General features: G+C 37.1%; 1 protein-coding gene across 5 annotated transcripts in view; it reads right to left on the reverse strand.

Annotated features, from left to right (window-relative positions):
* ZMYM4 (zinc finger MYM-type containing 4) overlaps window positions 1-18,044 on the reverse strand; it is a 164,825-nt gene that overhangs the window by 30,590 nt on the left and 116,191 nt on the right. For 4 of the 5 annotated variants that reach the window (XM_027537871.1, XM_027537873.1, XM_027537875.1 and 1 more), the window contains 5 exons: window positions 17,774-17,892; window positions 16,902-17,073; window positions 7,179-7,232; window positions 6,596-6,775; window positions 6,092-6,186 (listed from right to left, as the gene is read on the reverse strand). In XM_027537871.1, the coding sequence (XP_027393672.1) occupies window positions 6,092-6,186; window positions 6,596-6,775; window positions 7,179-7,232; window positions 16,902-17,073; window positions 17,774-17,892 (620 nt within the window). The remainder of the gene's footprint in view (window positions 1-6,091; window positions 6,187-6,595; window positions 6,776-7,178; window positions 7,233-16,901; window positions 17,074-17,773; window positions 17,893-18,044) is intronic. The other variant, XM_027537872.1, reaches the window with a different exon arrangement.

Below are 18,044 nucleotides of genomic sequence, written 5' to 3' on the forward strand. Positions count from 1 at the left end.
TACTTTGGCCACCTCATGCGAAGAGTTGACTCATTGGAAAAGACCCTGATGGTGGGAGGGATTGGGGGCAGGAGGAGAAGGGGATGACAGAGGATGAGATGGCTGGATGGCATCACTGACTCGATGAACATGAGTTTGGGTAAACTCTGGAAGTTGGTGCTGGACAGGGAGGCCTGGTGTGCTGCGATTCACAGGGTCGCAAAGAGCTGGACACGACTGAGCGACTGAAATGACTGACTGACACATCAATAGATCTTTTAAACTGACATACTTAAAAACTTATACCAGCAAACTCAATTCAGCAATATACATAAATATAAAAACATCAAAAGAGAGTAGTGTTCATCCTATAAATGCAAAGTTAAGTTTATCACTGAAAAAAATCAATGTATTTCACCATTTAAAAAGACTTACAAAAGAAAAATCAGATGATCATCTCAAGAGATCACCTGACAAAGTTCAAAACACAATCACAAAAGCTGAGTAAATCAGAAGAAAACTTCCTGAGCTTGATAGAGGTCATCTATGAGAAAGACTGTCATCTACAAGAAACCTGTATGGAGGTCAAGAAGCAACAGTGAACCAGACATAGAACAATGGACTGGTTCCAAACTGGGAAAGGAGCATGTCAAAGCTGTATACTGTCACCCTGCTTATTCAACTTATATGCAGAATGCTGGCCTGGATGAAGCGCAAGCTACAATCAAGCTTGTGGAGAGAAATATCAATAATTTCAGATATGCAGATGACACCCCCCTTATGGCAGAAGGCAAAGAGGAATTAAAGAGCCTCTTGATAAAGGTGAAAGAGGAGAGTGAAAAAGCTGGCTTAAATCTCAACATTCAAAAACTAAGATCGTGGTATCTGGTCCCATCACTTCATGGTAAACAGATGGGGAAACAAAGGAAACAGTGACAGACTTTATTTTCTTGGGCACCAAAATCACCGTGGACGGTGACTGCAGCCATGAAATTAAAAGATGTTTGCTCCTTGGGAGAAAAGCTATGATCACCTAGATAGCATATTAAAAAGCAGAGACATTACTTTGCCTACAAAGGTCCGTCTAGTCAAAGCTGTGATTTTTTTAGTGGTCATGTATGGATGTGAGAGCTGGGCAATAAAAATGGCTGAGTGCCAAAGAACTGATGCCTTCAAACTGTGGTGCTGGATAAGACTCTTGAGAGTTCTTTGAACAGCAAGGAGAGTAAACCAATCAATCCTAAAGGAAATCAACCCTAAAGGAAATCAATCCAGTGAATATTCACTGGAAGGACTGATGCTGAAGCTCTAGTTACTCTGGCCATCTGATGTGAAGAGCTGACTCATTTAAAAAAACTGATGCTGGGAAAGACTGAAGGCAGCAGGAGAAGCGAACAACAGAGGATGAGATGGTTGGATGGCATCATCAACTCAATGGACATGAGTTTGAGCAAACTCTGATGGTGAAGGACAGGGAAGCCTGGTGTGCTGCAGTCCATAAAGTTGAAATGAATCAGACATGACTGAGCAACTGAACAACAACAACAGGAAGTATACAGCTAACATTGTATTTAACATTGCAAGGCTGAACTCGTTAAAATTGGGAAGAGTCATGAAAGTCTGCACTCATATTAAACATTGATCCCAGTTAATGCAATAAATCAAAAAAAGAAAGAGGGGCTTCCTGGTGGTCCAATGGTTAAGACTCTTGCTTCCACTGCAGGTGGTATAGACTCAATCCCTGTTTGGGGAACTATGATCCAACATGCCACATGGCATGGTCAAAAAAAAAAGTAAAATAACAAATAATAATTTTTTTTTAAAAAAGAAGAAAATACCCTGAGATTATAAAGGAAAAATTTTTAAACTTTCTTACTTCACAGATAATACAACTGTGTAGGCAGAAAATCCCACAGATTTTAGTTGAGCAAAACTGCCACATATAAAGTCAATATACAAAACCATCTCTATTTCTATATGTGAGTGAAGAACACTAGACAAGGAAATTTAAAAACAATGCTACCCACAACAGGATCAAAAATATATTAAAATATTTACTAGATATAATTTAACAAAGTGTAAGACTTGTACAACGAAACATACAAAATACTGTTGGGAGAAATTAAGATAATCTAAACAGAATAATCCAAATTGAAAGGAAGAAGAAAAGCTGTCAGTGCTTGCAGATAACACAACACTGTACATAGAAAATCCTAAACACACCACCAAAAAGCTATGAGAAGTCACCAATGAACTCAGTAAAGTTGCCTGATATAAAATCTACTGCATTTCTATACACTAACAACAAACTGTCAGGGAAATTTTGAAAACAATCCCACTGACAACTGCATCAAAAAGCATAAAATATCTAGGAATAAATCTAATAAAGAAGGCAAAAGACCTGACTCAGAAAACTGTAAGATGATGAAGGAAACTGAAGGTTAAACAAATAAATGGAAAAATATATCATCCTCATGAATTAGAATATTGTAAAAATAATGATACTACCCACAGCAAACGACAGATTCAATGCAAACAATTCAAAATACCAATGGCATGTTCCACAGAACTAAAACAAATGGTCAATTAATCTATGACAAAAGAGGCAAGAAAATATAATGGAGAAAAGACTGATCCTTCTGTAAAAGGTATTAGGAAAACTGGAGAGCTGCATGGAAAAAAATGAAACTGAATTACTTTCTCACACCATATACAAAATTAAACTCAAAATGGATTAAAGATGTAAGACCTGAAACCATGAAACTCCTAGAAGAAAACACAGGCAGGAAATTCTAGGATCGGTTTTAGTAATATTTTTCTAGATCTGTCTCCTCAAGTACAGACAAAATAAGCAAAAGCAAAGTAAAACAAAACAAAAATAAACAAGTGGGGCGTCATCAAATAAAAAAGATTTTGCATATCAAAGGAAACTCAACAAAATGAAAAGGCACCCTACTGAACAGGAGAGGATACTTGCCAAGTACCTATCTGGAAAGGAGTTAAAATACAAAATATAAAAAGAACTTAGAGAACTCATAAAAAGAAAAAAAATGCAATTAAAAAATGGGCACGGGAGCTGAAAAGACTCTTTTCCAAACAGACTGCCAACAGACATTTGGAAAGATCCTCCACATCACTAATTATCAGGAAAATACAAGTCAAAACCAATGCGAGATACCACTTGACTGTCATGAAAGGGACAATAAAGAACAAGTGTTGATGAAGATGTGTAAAAAGAGGAACCCTTGTGCACTCTTGATGGGAATGTAAATTGGTACCACCATTGGGGAAAGTAGCATGGAGCTTTCTCTAAAATTAAAAATATTAATAGGACTATCATATGATCCAGAAATTCCACTTCTCAGTATTTTCTACCCAAAGAAAACAAAAACACAAGTTCAAAAAGATATATATGCACCCCTATATCCACTGCAACATTACCAACAACAGCCAAAATATGGAAACAGCCAAGTGTCCTACATGAATAGATAAAGAAGATGTGGTGTGTATACACACACACACACACACACACACACACACACAGAGTTACATGCAATGGAATTATTAATCAATTACAAAAAAAGAATGAAATCTTGCCATTTGGGACAGCACAAATGGACCTAGAGAATATTAAGGTAAGAGAAAAAAACTGGATAGAATGTTAATACTATATTATTTCACTTATATCTGCAATCTAAAAAATAGGACAAATGAACAAATACAATAAAACAGAAACAGAATCAAACATACAGAGAATAAACATGGGGTTATCAGAGGGGAGGGTGATGCAGAGATGAGAGACACAGGTGAGGGAGATTAAGAAGTACAAACTTCAGTCACAAAGCAAATGAGTCATGGTCATGTTATGAAATGTACAGTGTGGGGAATACAGTCACACAATAATTATGTAATATCTTTGTATGTTGACATACTGTAACTAGACTTACCCTAGTGAACATTTTGAAATATGTAGAAATGTCCAATCACTACGTTGTACTCCAAGAACATAATGTTATGGGTCTATTATATTTCAAAACCAAACAAATTCTTAGAAAAAGAGATCAGATTTGTGGTTACCAGAGGCACAAGGGAGAGGCAGGAGGAATTGGATGAAGGCAGTCAAAAGGCACAAATTTCCAATTTTAGGTAAGGAAGTACTACGGATATAATGTGCATCATGATACATATAATGAACACTTCTCTATATTACATATGAAAGTTGCTAGGAGTAAACCCTAAGAATTCTCATAATAAGGAAAAAACTTTTTTAAAAAAAGTCTTTAATTCTTTATCTATATGAAATGATGTGTGTTTACCATCTTATTGTTGTATTCATTTCATGAAATGTAAGTCAGTCAAATCATTATGCTATATACCTTAAACTTATACAGTGCTGGATGTCGAATATGTTTTAGTAAAACTGGAAGAAAAATAAAATGAACCATGGAAATGGGGGAAAAAGTTGTTTTTCACTGTTAAGAAACGAAAAAGTCACAGAATAGGAGCAAATCATATTTGATACAAGAATTATATCCATAAAAAAAAAAAAAACACAACTCCATAAGACACCTGCTGCTGCTGCTGCTGCTGAGTCGCTTCAGTCGTGGCCAACTCTGTGCGACCCCATAGATGGCAGTCCACCAGGCTTCCCTGTCCCTGGGATTCTCCTGGCAAGAACACTGGAGTGGGTTGCCATTTCCTTCTCCAATGCATGAAAGTGAAAAGTGAAAGTGAAGTCGCTCAGTCGTGTCCGACTCCTAGCGACCCCATGGACTGCAGCCTACCATGGGATTTTCCAGGCAAGAGTACTGGAGTGGGGTGCCATTGCCTTCTCTGCCATAAGACACCTAACCCCCACCAAATGCTCAATAGTTTTGAACACACACTTTATCAAAAATACACCAACAGCAATATACATTTCAAAGATGCCCACACATTAGTCATGAGGAAAATACAAATTAAAGCTATAAGTTAATATCACTACACATTTACTAGAATAACTAAAATTAAAAATTGATAATACCAGGTGATAATAATTGATTATAATTCATAACAATTGATAATAACTGATAACAACTGATAATAATTGTTATTATCAATAACAATTGATAATTGTTAGTAAAGTCATGGAGCAGATAGAATTCCCAGACTGCTGGTGGGAATTCAAGATGGTACATGTACTTTGGAACACACTTTGTCAGCTTTCTTACAAAGTTAAAAATACACCAACAGACCCCACAATTCCATCCCTGGATATTTTTCCCCAAATGAAAAACATATATTCTTCACAAAGATGTTTATATTAGAATGTTCACAGCAGCTTTATTTAAAAACACCCAAATCGGAAATAACCCAAATTTCCAGGAGCTATTAAACAATTATATAAACAGTAGTTCATCCATAAAATGAAATACTCAGAAATAAAAAGGAATGAACTAGTGATACATGAAACAATATGGATAACTCTCAAAAACATTATGCTAACTGAAAGAACCCAGATACAGAAGAGTACAAATTATATGATTGCATTTATATGAATTTTAGAAAAGGTAAAGCAGTACCATTTTACACCCGTCCACAAAGCAGGTCAGTCAGTGGCTGTCAGGAGCTGGAGATGAAGACTGACTGGAAATGGTAACAAGGCAAATTTTTTCACAAGGGAAGTACTGTGATTGTGGAGGTAGTTACGTACTGTATACATTTATCAAAGTTCATCACTGTACACTTAAAATTTATGAATTTTTAAATGTAATTACAACTCAATGGAGATTTTTTTTAAAAGGCTATTATTGTTTAAATTTTAGTATGAGAAACCCCAGTCACCATGAAAACGTCTTTGTGTACCTCACTATTATAACTGTACTAAATAAAATAGGAAACCTCATTATTATATTTAAAAGCTAAATTTAGAGACTTTAAAAAAAGAGGAAAGTCTATAACAAGGATTATAAAAAACAAAACAGAAAAATCCTTCAATTGTGGAAAAAGTCCCTCTTAAAGAAATGTAAAATAAAAGATATGGTTTTTTACTTCAAAAAGCAAAAACATGAAAATTCAAGATTGGGAAATAATAAACAAAACAAAATGCTAGAAAAATTAAGCTACTGCTTACTCTTCGTCTGGGCTGGGGGAAGCCGTCTCTGTGTCGTCTTCTCGTTCGGGAACGTACCTGGATTCCCTGTCCCTTGTTTAATGGGTCAAAGGATTCTGTGACAACCAGGAGAAAGCATAATGTGAGATAAAAAACTCACAGTTAAATAAAGTCTCAGACTGGAGGAGGAAATATCAGGTAATCATCACTATATTATTTTGTTTTGATAAAATACAGATTTTACTTATATACTTGAGGAAACAGAGGAGATACAGCATGAATAAAAACTTTATTAACAATCAAGAAGATCCCCTATATGATTACTGTGGGAAAGTTAACAATAACAACAAAAACAAACCAAACTTTTGTAAAGAAGAAGATGGTATGAATCAATACCTTTGAAGTCAGGGACCATCTGTGCCTTTAGATAGTAATCACGCATCATAACTGCTTCAAAATGTCGATTCAGAGTTGTACCTATCTTCTAAAAAAGGACTTTCAGCAGTCAGGTTACACTGAACAAACCTGAGGGGAAATCTGCTTCCAGATCCTGTTCAGTTTCCCCTTTTGAGAACTGCTTCACTTCTAAATCAGCCTCTTGCACAGTATTTGACTTTAAGGCATAATGATTTAATTCTTCCTCCCAGCTATGTGGAGTAGATACTGCCTCTGATTCAAGATCACCACTGTAAGTACTTCCTTGGTCTGAAATAATAAAAAACAAACAAGCCTTCAAAATGAAATAAGACTCCTGACATGTTCATACATCTCCCTGAAATCCTAAATAACAAAAAGTCAGGTATAGTTGCTGGACAATTCTGTAGTTACCCTTAAGAATGAAGCAACTTATTCACCAGGATCACAGAAACGGATTTATATTCTTGGTATACACTTTAGTACATAAGTTCAATTAATCTCTAAAACCAGTATCTGAGGTACCTTTTATCAGTCTCTTTATAAATTACCACAAATTCACAGTTCTCTGATGCCCCTTACAAACAGCTTAAATTATAAATATTAAATCCAAGGTTGCTAATACTTCATGGGTTTGTATCACTAACAAAGATACAATATTTCTAAGTTTCATAATGTATTTACAATTACAAACCTTTTTCAAATATCTTGGTGTCTAAAAAGAGTTCCTGTTCAGAAGTTTGGGATTCTAAAGAAAAAGAAAAGCACATACTGTCAATTTATATGTACATGTGAACAAACTGCATCTCAAATGAAATGACTGCAAAATACCCTGCATATACAGAATAACTCATTAATAAAAATTAAGCACTAGCGATAAATAGTTAAATTACAACTGGGTAACAGTGGTTATATTTCCAAATAGCAGTATGAAAAAAGTCAAGGCAAGAGATGTTTATTTTGGATTCTATGCTATCTGAAATTTCTTTTTTTTTCTTTTACTTTTTAAAATATATTTAAAAATTTTTTTTATTGAAGGATAATTGCTTTACAGAATTTTTTTGTTTTCTGTCAAACCTCAACATGAATCAGGCATAGGTAAACGTATTTCCCCTCCTTTTCGAACCTCCCTCCCATTTCCCGCCCCATCCTACCCCTCTAGATTGATACAAAACTTCTGTTTGAGTTTCCTGAGCCATAGAGCAAATTCCCATTGGCTATCTATTTTACATATGGCAATCTAAGTTTCCATGTTACTTTCCATACATCTCACCCTCTCCTCCCCTCTCCCCATGTCCATAAGTCTGTTTTCTATCTGTTTCTCCATTGCAGCCCTGTAAATTAAATTCTTCAGTACCCTTCTTTCAGATTCTGTATAAATGCGTCAGAATACAATATTTATCCTTTTCATTCTGACTCACTTCACTCTGTTTAATAGGTTCTAGGTTCATCCACCTCATCAGAACTGACTCAAATGCATTCCTTTTTATGGCTGAGTAATATTCCATTATGTATATGTACCTCAACATCTTTATCCAGTCATCTGTCGATGGACATCTATGTTGCTTCCATGTTCTAGCTATTGTAAATAGTGCTGCAATGAACAATGGGACACATTTGTCTTTTTCAATTTTGGTTTCCTCAGGGTCTATGCCTAGGAGTGGGACTGCTCGGTCATATGGTAGTTTTATTCCTAGTTTTTTAAGGAGTCTCCATACAGTCTTCCATAGTGGCTGTATCAATTTACATTCCCACCAACAGTGCAAGAGTCTTCCCTCTTCTCCACACCCTCTCCAGCATTTATTGTTTGTAGACTTTTTGATGATGGCCATTGTGACTAGTGTGAGATGATATCTCATTGTAGTTCTGATTTGCATTTCTCCAATAATGAGTGATGTTGAGCATCTTTTCATGTGTTTGTTAGCCATCTGTATGTCTTCTCTGGAGAAATGTCTTTTTAAGTCTTTTTCCCACTTTTTGATTGGGTTGTTTGTTTTTCTGTATGAGCTGCTTGTATATTTTGGAAATTATCCTTTGTCAGTTGTTTCACTTGCTATTATTTTCTCCCATTGTGAGGGTTGTCTTTTCACCTTACTTATAGTTTCCTTTGCTTTGCAAAAGCTTTTAAGTTTAATCAGGTCCCACTTGTTTACTTTTGTTTTTATTTCCGTTACTCTAGGAGGTGGGTCATAGAGGATCTTGCTTTATGTCATCGAGTGTTCTATGAAATTTCTTTTTTTAATAACAAACACACACAATTTTTATTTACTCATAGGTTCGAAAATCTGTTCTACATTGCTTCCCCCCTGAAAAAAAAGATGTACCGTGAAATGGAAAACAGAATATAAATACATTAGCAATAAGCACATGAAACTAAACAGAACAAAGTTCTATCAATTATAAACTACCTTATTATTACTATTTTTTTTTTCTTTTGGTTGCACCACACAGCATACAGGATCTCAGTTCCCCAACCAAGAATCAAACCTGTGTTCTCTTCAGTGGAAACAGAGTCTTAACCACTGGACCACCAGGGAAGTCCCTGTAGAAGTACTTTAAAAGTAAAGAGTTTAGGACTTTCAGTTCAAGATGGTGAAGGAAGCATGCTCATCTCCTCCTATGACAGCACCAAAATTGCAACTACCTGTTGAATAATCGACAGGACACAGGGACGCACCAAAAAAGATAAGCCACATCCAAAGACAAAGAAGCTGCAGTGAGAAGGAGTGGCGCAATCACAATAAAATCAAATCCCATACCTGTCAGGTGCATGACCCACAACTGCAGAATAACAGTACCAAAAGAAGTACTGCTGTGAAGTACCCACTGCTGAACCTCCCACTGCTGTGAAGGTGCTGAACCCCACATCAGGCTTCCCAGCCTGGAGCTCTGACAAAGGGTCTGGGAATCTCCAGGGAATCTGGCCTTGAAGGCCAGCAAGATCTGATGAAAGGACTTTCACAGGACTGGGGGGAAACAGTCCTCCAGTCTTGGAGGGCACGAGCAAAGTCTTGCACATACCAAGACCTAGAGGGAAGGAGCAGTGACCTCACAGGAGACTGAACCAAAACCTACCTGCTAGTGTTGGAGGGTCTCCTATGGAGGGATGGGTCAGCAGGGGCTCACCAAAGGTACAGGGGCACTGGCTGCAGCAGTCCAGGAAGGTCCCCTTTGGCATAAGCCCCTTTAGAGGTCACCATTAACCTTACCATACAGCCTGTGGAACCCAGGGTTGGGTCACCTCTGGCCCAACAACTACCAAAGAGGAAGCACAACCCCACCCATCAGCAGATAATCTGACTAAAGCTTTACTGACCAAGGCCTTGCCCACCAGAGCAAAACCCAGTTTTTCCCACCACCAATCCCTTACATCAGGAAGTTTACATAAGCCTCTTAGCCTCCTCCATCAGAGGGCAGACAGAAGAAGCAAGAACTACAGTCCTACAGCAGCTAAAACAAAAACCACATTATAGAAAGTTAAACAAGATGAAAAAGCAGAAAGCTATGTCCCAGATAAAGGGACAAGATAAGACCCGAGAAAAACAACTAAGTGAAATGGAGCTAGGCAACCTTCCAGAAAAAGAATTCAGAATTAATCCAGGATATCTGGAAGACAATGGAGAAGATGCAAGAAATGTTTACCAAAGACCTAGGAGAACTAAAGAACAAACAGAGATGAATAATACACTAGAAGGAATCAATAGCAGAATAACTGAGGCAGAGAACAGATAATGACCTAGAGGACAGAATGGTGGAAATTACTGCTGTAGAATAGAATATAGAAAAAAGAATGAAAAGAAATGAGGACAGCCAAGGAGATCTCTGTGACAACATTAAACACACCAACATCTGCATTAGAAGGGTATCAGAAGGAGAAGAGACAGAGACAGGATCTGAGAAAATATTAAGAAATAATAGATGAAAACTTCCTTAATAGGGAAAAGAAATAGTCATCCAAGTTCAAGAAGCACAGAGAGTTCCAGACAGGATAAATCCAAGGAGGAATACACCGAGACACACAATACTCAAAACTGACAAAAATTAAAGACAAAGATAAACATTAAAAACAACAAGGGAAAAACAACAAATAACATACAAGAGAACTCCCATCAGGCTATCAGCTGATTTCTCAACAAAAACTCTACAAGCCAGAAGGAAATGCCATGGTATATCTAAAGTGATAAAAGGGAAGAACCCATAAGCAAGGAAACTCTATCCAGCAAGACTTTCCTTTCAGATTTGATGGAGAAATCAAAAGCTTTCCAGACAAGCAAAAGTTAAAGAGAATTCAGCACCATCAAACCAGCTTTACAACAAATGCTAAAGGAACTTCTCCAGACAGGAAACACAAGAGAAGGCAAAGATCTACAGAAAATAAACCCCAAATAATTAAGAAAATGGTAACAGGATCAAATGCACCAACCAAAAAACAGACTGGCTGGATGGAAGAAAATATGTGCGTGTTTGCATTTCCACTTACTACATCACTCTGCTTGATGCCCCAAACTGTATGTAATTATTTCATACTGTTAGGTTAATCATGTTCCCATTATGGTTTGCAATTGTAATTACGTTTTATTTTTTTGTCTGGATATTGATTGTGAAAACTGATAAACATCTTTCACTATTGTGATTATGTAACTATTACTCACTTAATACCACTGTATCATGATTGGTCAACAGAAAAATGATAGAACTCTGTATCACCAAAACTACCATTTAATACAAAAACCTGTAAACACTTTTGAAAATCCAGATGCTTATCAGAATTATCTTGGATTTTTAAAATATTTATTTATTTGGCTGCACCAGGTTTTAATTGCAGCATGTAGATCTTCAATCTTCTCTTGCAGCAAAGGAAGATCTTTAGTTGTGGCATGGGAACTCTGAGTTGTGGCATGTGGGATCTAATTCCCTGACCAGGGATTGAACCCAGGCCCCCTGCATCGGAAGCACAGAGTCTTGGGCACTGGACCACCAAGGAAGTCCACTATCTTGGAATTTTTTGAAAAATACAAATGTACAGGTATGCTTTTTTCCCCTCCAGAGCTACAGATATATTTCTAATGAGCAGCGATGTTTAAAAACAACTGGGCTATAACTTTTGTTGTTCATGTTCAGTTCCGCAGTTGTGTCCAACTCTTTGTGATCCCATGAACTACAGCGTGCCAGGCTTCCCTGTCCTTCACCATCTCCTGGTGCTTGATCAAACTCATGTCCACTGAGTCAGTGATGCCATCCAACCATCTCATCCTCTGTGGTCCCCTTCCCCTGCTTTCAATCTTTTCCAGCATCAGGGTCTTTTCCAATGAGTCAGCTCTTCACATCAGGTGGCCACAGCACTGGCACTTCAGCATCAAGTCCTTCCAATGAATATTCAGGGTTGATTTATTTTAGGATTGATTGGTTTGATCTCCATGCAGTCCAATGGACTCTGAAGAATCTTCACCAGGACCACAGTACAAATTCAATTCTTCAGTGCTCAGCCTTTTCTATACGTGACTACTGGAAAAACCTTTTTTATTGTCCAGTTCTCACATCTATACATGACTAATGGAAAAACCATAGCTCTATATGGACCTTTGTTGGTACAGCGATGTCTTTTTAACTTTTATCTAGTTTGTTTCACTTTTTCTATTTCATATTCAGTGCTCCCATTTCATTTAGTTTATGTTTTCCAATTTCTCCACCTCTTCTGGTTTTTTTTTTTTTTTTTTTTGGGTGTTCTTTCTCAAGTCTTTATCAAGTGTAGTAGAAAAGCTTTTGTATCAGTTCAGTTCAGTTCAGTTGCTCAGTCGTGTCTTACTCTTTGCGACCCCATGAATCGCAGCACGCCACACCTCCCTGTCCATCACCAACTCCTGGAGTTCACTCAGACTCATGTCCATCGAGTCAGTGATGCCATCCAGCCATCTCATCCTCTGTCGTCCCCTTCTCCTCCTGCCCCCAGTCCCTCCCAGCATCAGACTCTTTTCCAATGAGTCAACTCTTCTCATGAGGTGGCCACAGTACTGGAGTTTCAGCTTTAACATCATTCCTTCCAAAGAAATCCCAGGGCTGATCTCCTTCAGAATGGACTGGCTGGATCTTCTTGCAGTCCAAGGGACTCTCAAGAGTCTTCTCCAGTACCACAGTTCAAAAGCATCAATTCTTCGGCCCTCAGCTTTCTTCACAGTCCAACTCTCACATCCATACATGACCACTGGAAAAACCATAGCCTTGACTAGACGGACCTTTGTTGGCAAAGTAATGTCTCTGCTTTTCAACATGCTATCTAGGTTGGTCATAACTTTTCTTCCAAGGAGTAAGCATCTTTTCATTTCATGGCTGCAGTCACCATCTGCAGTGATTTGGGAGCCCAAAAAAGTGAAGTCTGACACTGTTTCCACTATTTCCCCATCTATTTCCCATGAAGTGATGGGACCAGATGCCATGATCTTCATTTTCTGATTCCTGAGCTTTAAGCCAACTTTTTCACTCTCCTCTTTCACTTTCATCAAGAGGCTTTTTAGTTCCTCTTCACTTTCTGCCATAAGGGTGGTGTCATCTGCATATCTGAGGTTATTGATACTTCTCCCAGTGATCTTGATTCCAGCTTGTGCTTCTTCCAGCCCAGCACTTCTCATGATGTACTTACATATAAGTTAAATAAGGAGGGTGACAATATACAGCCTTGATGTATTCCTTTTCCTATTTGGAACGAGTCTGATGTTCCATGTCCAGTTCTAACTGTTGCTTCCTGACTTGCATACAAATTTTTCAAGAGGCAGGTCAGGTGGTCTGGTTTCCCATCTCTTGAAGAATTTTCCACAGTTTATCATGATCCTCACGGTCAAAGGCTTTGGCACAGTCAATAAAGCAGAAATAGATGTTTTTCTGGAACTCTCTTGCCTTTTCGATGATCCAGAGGATGTTGGCAATTTGATCTCTGGTTCCTCTGCCTTTTCTAAAACCAGCTTGAACATCTGGAAGTTCACAGTTCACGTACTGCTGAAACCTGGCTTGGAGAATTTTGAGCATTACTTTAGTAGCGTGTGAGATGAGTGCAATTGTGCGGTAGTTTGAGCATTCTTTGGCATTGACTTTCTTTGGGATTGGAATGAAAACTGACGTTTTCCAGTCCTGTGGCCACTGCTGAGTTTTCCACATTTGCTGGCAAATTGAGTGCAGCACTTTCACAGCATCATCTTTCAGGATTTGAAATAGCTCAACTGGAATTCCATCAACTCCACTAGCTTTGTTCGTAGTGATGCTTTCTAAGGCCCACTTGACTTCACATTCCAGGATGTCTGGCTCTAGGTGAGTGATCACACCATTGTGATTATCTGGGTCATGAAGATCTTTTTTGTACAGTTCTTCTGTGTCTTCTTGCCACCTCTTAATATCTTCTGCTTCTGTTAGGTCCATACCATTTCTGTCCTTTATCGAGCCCATCTTTGCATGAAATGTTCCCTTGGTATCTCTAATTTTCTTGAAGAGATCTCTTCAAGAGATCTTTCCCATTTTGTTGTTTTCCTCTATTTCTTTGCATTGATCGCTGAGGAAGGCTTTCTTATCTCTTCTTGCTATTCTTTGGAACTCTGCATTCAGATGCTTGTATCTTTCCTTTTCGCCTTTGCTTTTCGCTTCTCTTCTTTTCACAGCTATTTGTTAAGGCCTCCTCAGACAGCCATTTTGCTTTTTTGCATTTCTTTTCCATGGGGATGGTCTTGATCCCTGTCTCCTGTACAATGTCACGAACCTCAGTCCATAAATATATAAATATATATAAATAAATAAATATATAAATAATATGTACAATATATACATTTCAGAAAACTTAGGAATTTTCGCCTAACTAAAAAATTTATGACATTTTAATACCACTTGTTTGACTTAGAATGAATAGAATGCTAGATTTCTAACTAAAAAAATAGATATGCAACAAGAAAAGTTTTACTGTATAGAACAGCAAACTATACACAGGAAACTATAATCAACATCTTGTAATAATCTATAATGGATAATAATTTCAAAAATATTATATCTGTATATGTATAACTGAATCACCTTGCTATGTACCTGAAACACTGTAAGTCAACTAAATGTCCATAAAATACATATATTAAAAAATAAATGTAAAAAGTTTAAAGATTCAGAGTATTAAAAAATCAGATTTTTTTAAAAACCAAGGAAAACTGTCTCTCTTCCCTGAAATCAAAGATAAATGAGCCAGATCCTTTCAGTTGGAATTAATTTTTCCCACTGTTATATTTCTAGACCATTTGATTTTACTTACACTATGATGATTAAAACTGGCTTGAAGCTTAAAGTTTTTCTGTTTGACTCCACTGCAAGTTAAGGCAAACTCACAATATTTGTATAGAAGAAATATCTGATAAATGCTGACTATTAATGCGAATAGAGAAGACAAGTTAAAATGAGGTTTATCATTAGAAATTGCCTGAACTTCCAAAATAAGTATCAGATATTAGAAGACCAAGTACAGGAGCAATATTCTAAGATATTAACATCCATATATAAATGGGTCACAACTATCAGATTATACACCAAAGAGCAAAATGAGACCAGAAACTTTGCGATAATGACAAAAAGCTTTTTATCCATCTCTCAAAGTATATATAATTTAAAAATACAGTGGCAACACAACTGAAAAGTTGACAGTAGCTTTTTCAAATGCTAAACTGTTCAGAAAATCTCTAGAATGTATTATACAAAATCAGAACCCAGTGGCTAGCTTTCTAAAAGCCATGATGGGAAAAAAGTTGTCAGAAAAGAATAATTTGTTGGGTCATCAATGATATGTGAAAGTTCAGTTCATTCGCTCAGTCATGTCTGACTCTTCGTGACTCCACGGACCAGCGCACGCCAGGCCTCCCTGTCCATCACCAACTCCCAGGGTTTACTCATACTCATTTCCATTGAGTCGGTGATGCCGCGCAACCATCTCATCCTCTGTCCCCTTCTCCTCCCATCTTCAATCTTTCCCAGCATCAGGGTCTTTTCAAATGAGTCAGCTGGCCAAAGTATTGGAGTTTCAGCCTCCAACATCAGTCTTTCCAATGAACACTCAGGACTGATCTCCTTTAGGATGGACTGGCTGGATCTCCTTGCAGTCCAAGGGACGCTCAAGAGTCTTCTCCAACACCACAGTTCAAAAGCATCAATTCTTCGGCACTCAGCTTTCTTTACAGTCCAACTCTCACATCCCTACGTGACTACTGGAAAAACCATAGACTTAACTAGATGGACCTTTGTTGGCAAAGTAATGTCTCTGCTTTTTTTGCTTTTACAAAAATTCACCTGTACATTTCAACTACCTTAAACACTGTTTCCTCTATCTTTTCTTATGATTATATCTCTTCTTTCATCCATAAATCAAGAAGGTGGTAATTAAGGCTGGAAACCATTCTGGAATACATACTACTGAGTTCTAGTCAAAATCCTTTCTTTGAAGTGAGACGGACCTGGATTCAACTTCTGGTTTCATTATGTCCTGATGGTATAACCATGGCTAGCCTATTTTCCAAAAGAAGAATCTAAAGTAAACAATACTTCCCTCAAGGAGTAGTTGTAAAGATTAAATGAGGTGACGTATACAAGTGCATTTAGGACAATGCCTAGCGTACAGCAAGGACATAAATCTTAACTACTGTTATTATCATTATTATACACTCATAAAATGGGATTTATCTATAGGCTATTTTGAACTAAATGTTTTTCCATCCTAAAATTTTATTGACCTTCTACCAACAAGCTGATTATTATACAACAGGAATTTTTATTTGGGGACCAGGGGCTTCCCCAGTGGCTCAGTCACTAAAGAATCTGCCTGCAATGCAGGAGACTGCCTTCAATGCAAGAGACCCGGGTTCACTTTCTCGGGAAATAAGTCTATCATTAAAACTATTACTTGTGAGATCATTTAAATACAAAAATAATAAACAAAATACAAATAAATGGAGAAGGAAATGGAAATGGCAACCCACTCTAGTATTCTTTCCTGGGAAATCCCATGGACAGAGGAGCCTGGTGGGCTATAGTCCATGGGGTTGCAAAGAGTCAGACACAACTGAACAACTGAGCACACAGGCTTTGACAAGAAGTATAAAACCAGAATATGATCATGAAACAGGGATTTGTATGTTATTTTTCTGGAAACATTAAGAACCAGAAATTATATCAAAACTTAGTTTTTTTCCTAAACTGCACAGAGTTTCAGAGTTAACAAGTTTAACAAGCCCACAGACTTGGTATTTAAACACAAGTAAAGCTTTTAGACTTAGTGGCTGAATAACAGCAAAAGCTTTTAGAAACTTCCTCACTGGCTAATACTTAAAATTACTCTTGCACTTTCATTGACCTGAAAGTCTGCAGATGTGCTTTTCTTTTTTATTTCCTTTAAAATTATACCAACCTCCCTGAGATAGAGTCTTCTCCTTCTCCTCATCTTCTGCAATCATTTCTGCCATTTCAAGGAGATCAGCTTCAAAAGGATGTGAGGGAAGCTTTTCCTTAATGTCCTCAATACTCTCAGTGACTTTATCTTCGTTACCCATTGAGGATGGAATAAGCATAGGGACAGGCATCTGAAAGACCAAGGACAGACTAAAGACTTTCTCGGGAAATGGTCTATCATCAAAACTATTAATTGTGAGATCATTTAAATACAAAAATAATAAACAAATCCAAGATATTCTATGGCCAACAATTAAAACAGCCTTGCTAGTTTGTTTTTATAAGACTACAGTCTCTTAAATAAAAACTCAGTAAGTGCTTTTCAGACACTCAAAAAAAGTATCTCTGAATCCTTTAAAAGAATAATTAAGCAATTCATTTTTATTTTTGATTATATTTCTTGTTTAATATTTTCACACAAGTATTTCTCGTAAGAATTCAGTACCAAGAAAATATGTATTTTCTGATAAAAAATGAATACATTTTTCTTTCATAAAAAGTGAGAATCCTGGAAATCACAGTACTCCTCTTTTCAGCCATGCTAGAATATAAGATTCTAACACACACCATTTCCAATCTTTTTCTATGTTAGTGGCCTTATTGTGTTTAAAATATTTTAAAAAACTACATCATAATCTTATCTGAGAAGGCAGGATACAATCAGGAGCTGTCCTTTATATATTCCATGTTCAAGTAATTAAAGTAATATGATGATATCCAACATGAGTCAGGTATATTTTACCAACAAGTGAAAAGTTTTTATGGAGCTGCTAAATCTTAATTGAGAAAAACGTGCACTAGATTAGCCTTAACCTCTCAATGATTACTCACTGGAACTGGAATTCCAAATGGGACTGGTGCATACTGAGTATAAAGATGAAGAGGTACAGGTACAAACACTGGTACTGGAACTGGCACCGCAATAATTTGGGGCTGAGCTGGAGTGTCTTCTAATAAAAACAAAAATAAAAGCAAAAACCCACACAAAAACAAAGAGGGTTAGAAACAACATTCTAATAAAAAAATTTTTTTTGTACTTCAAAAGAAATATCTATGATACTAGGGTGCTTCCCAGGTGACTCAGTGGGTAAAGAATCTGCCT

This window comes from Bos indicus x Bos taurus, chromosome 3 (assembly GCF_003369695.1).
Source record: "Bos indicus x Bos taurus breed Angus x Brahman F1 hybrid chromosome 3, Bos_hybrid_MaternalHap_v2.0, whole genome shotgun sequence".
Classification (NCBI taxonomy): Eukaryota; Metazoa; Chordata; class Mammalia; order Artiodactyla; family Bovidae; genus Bos; species Bos indicus x Bos taurus.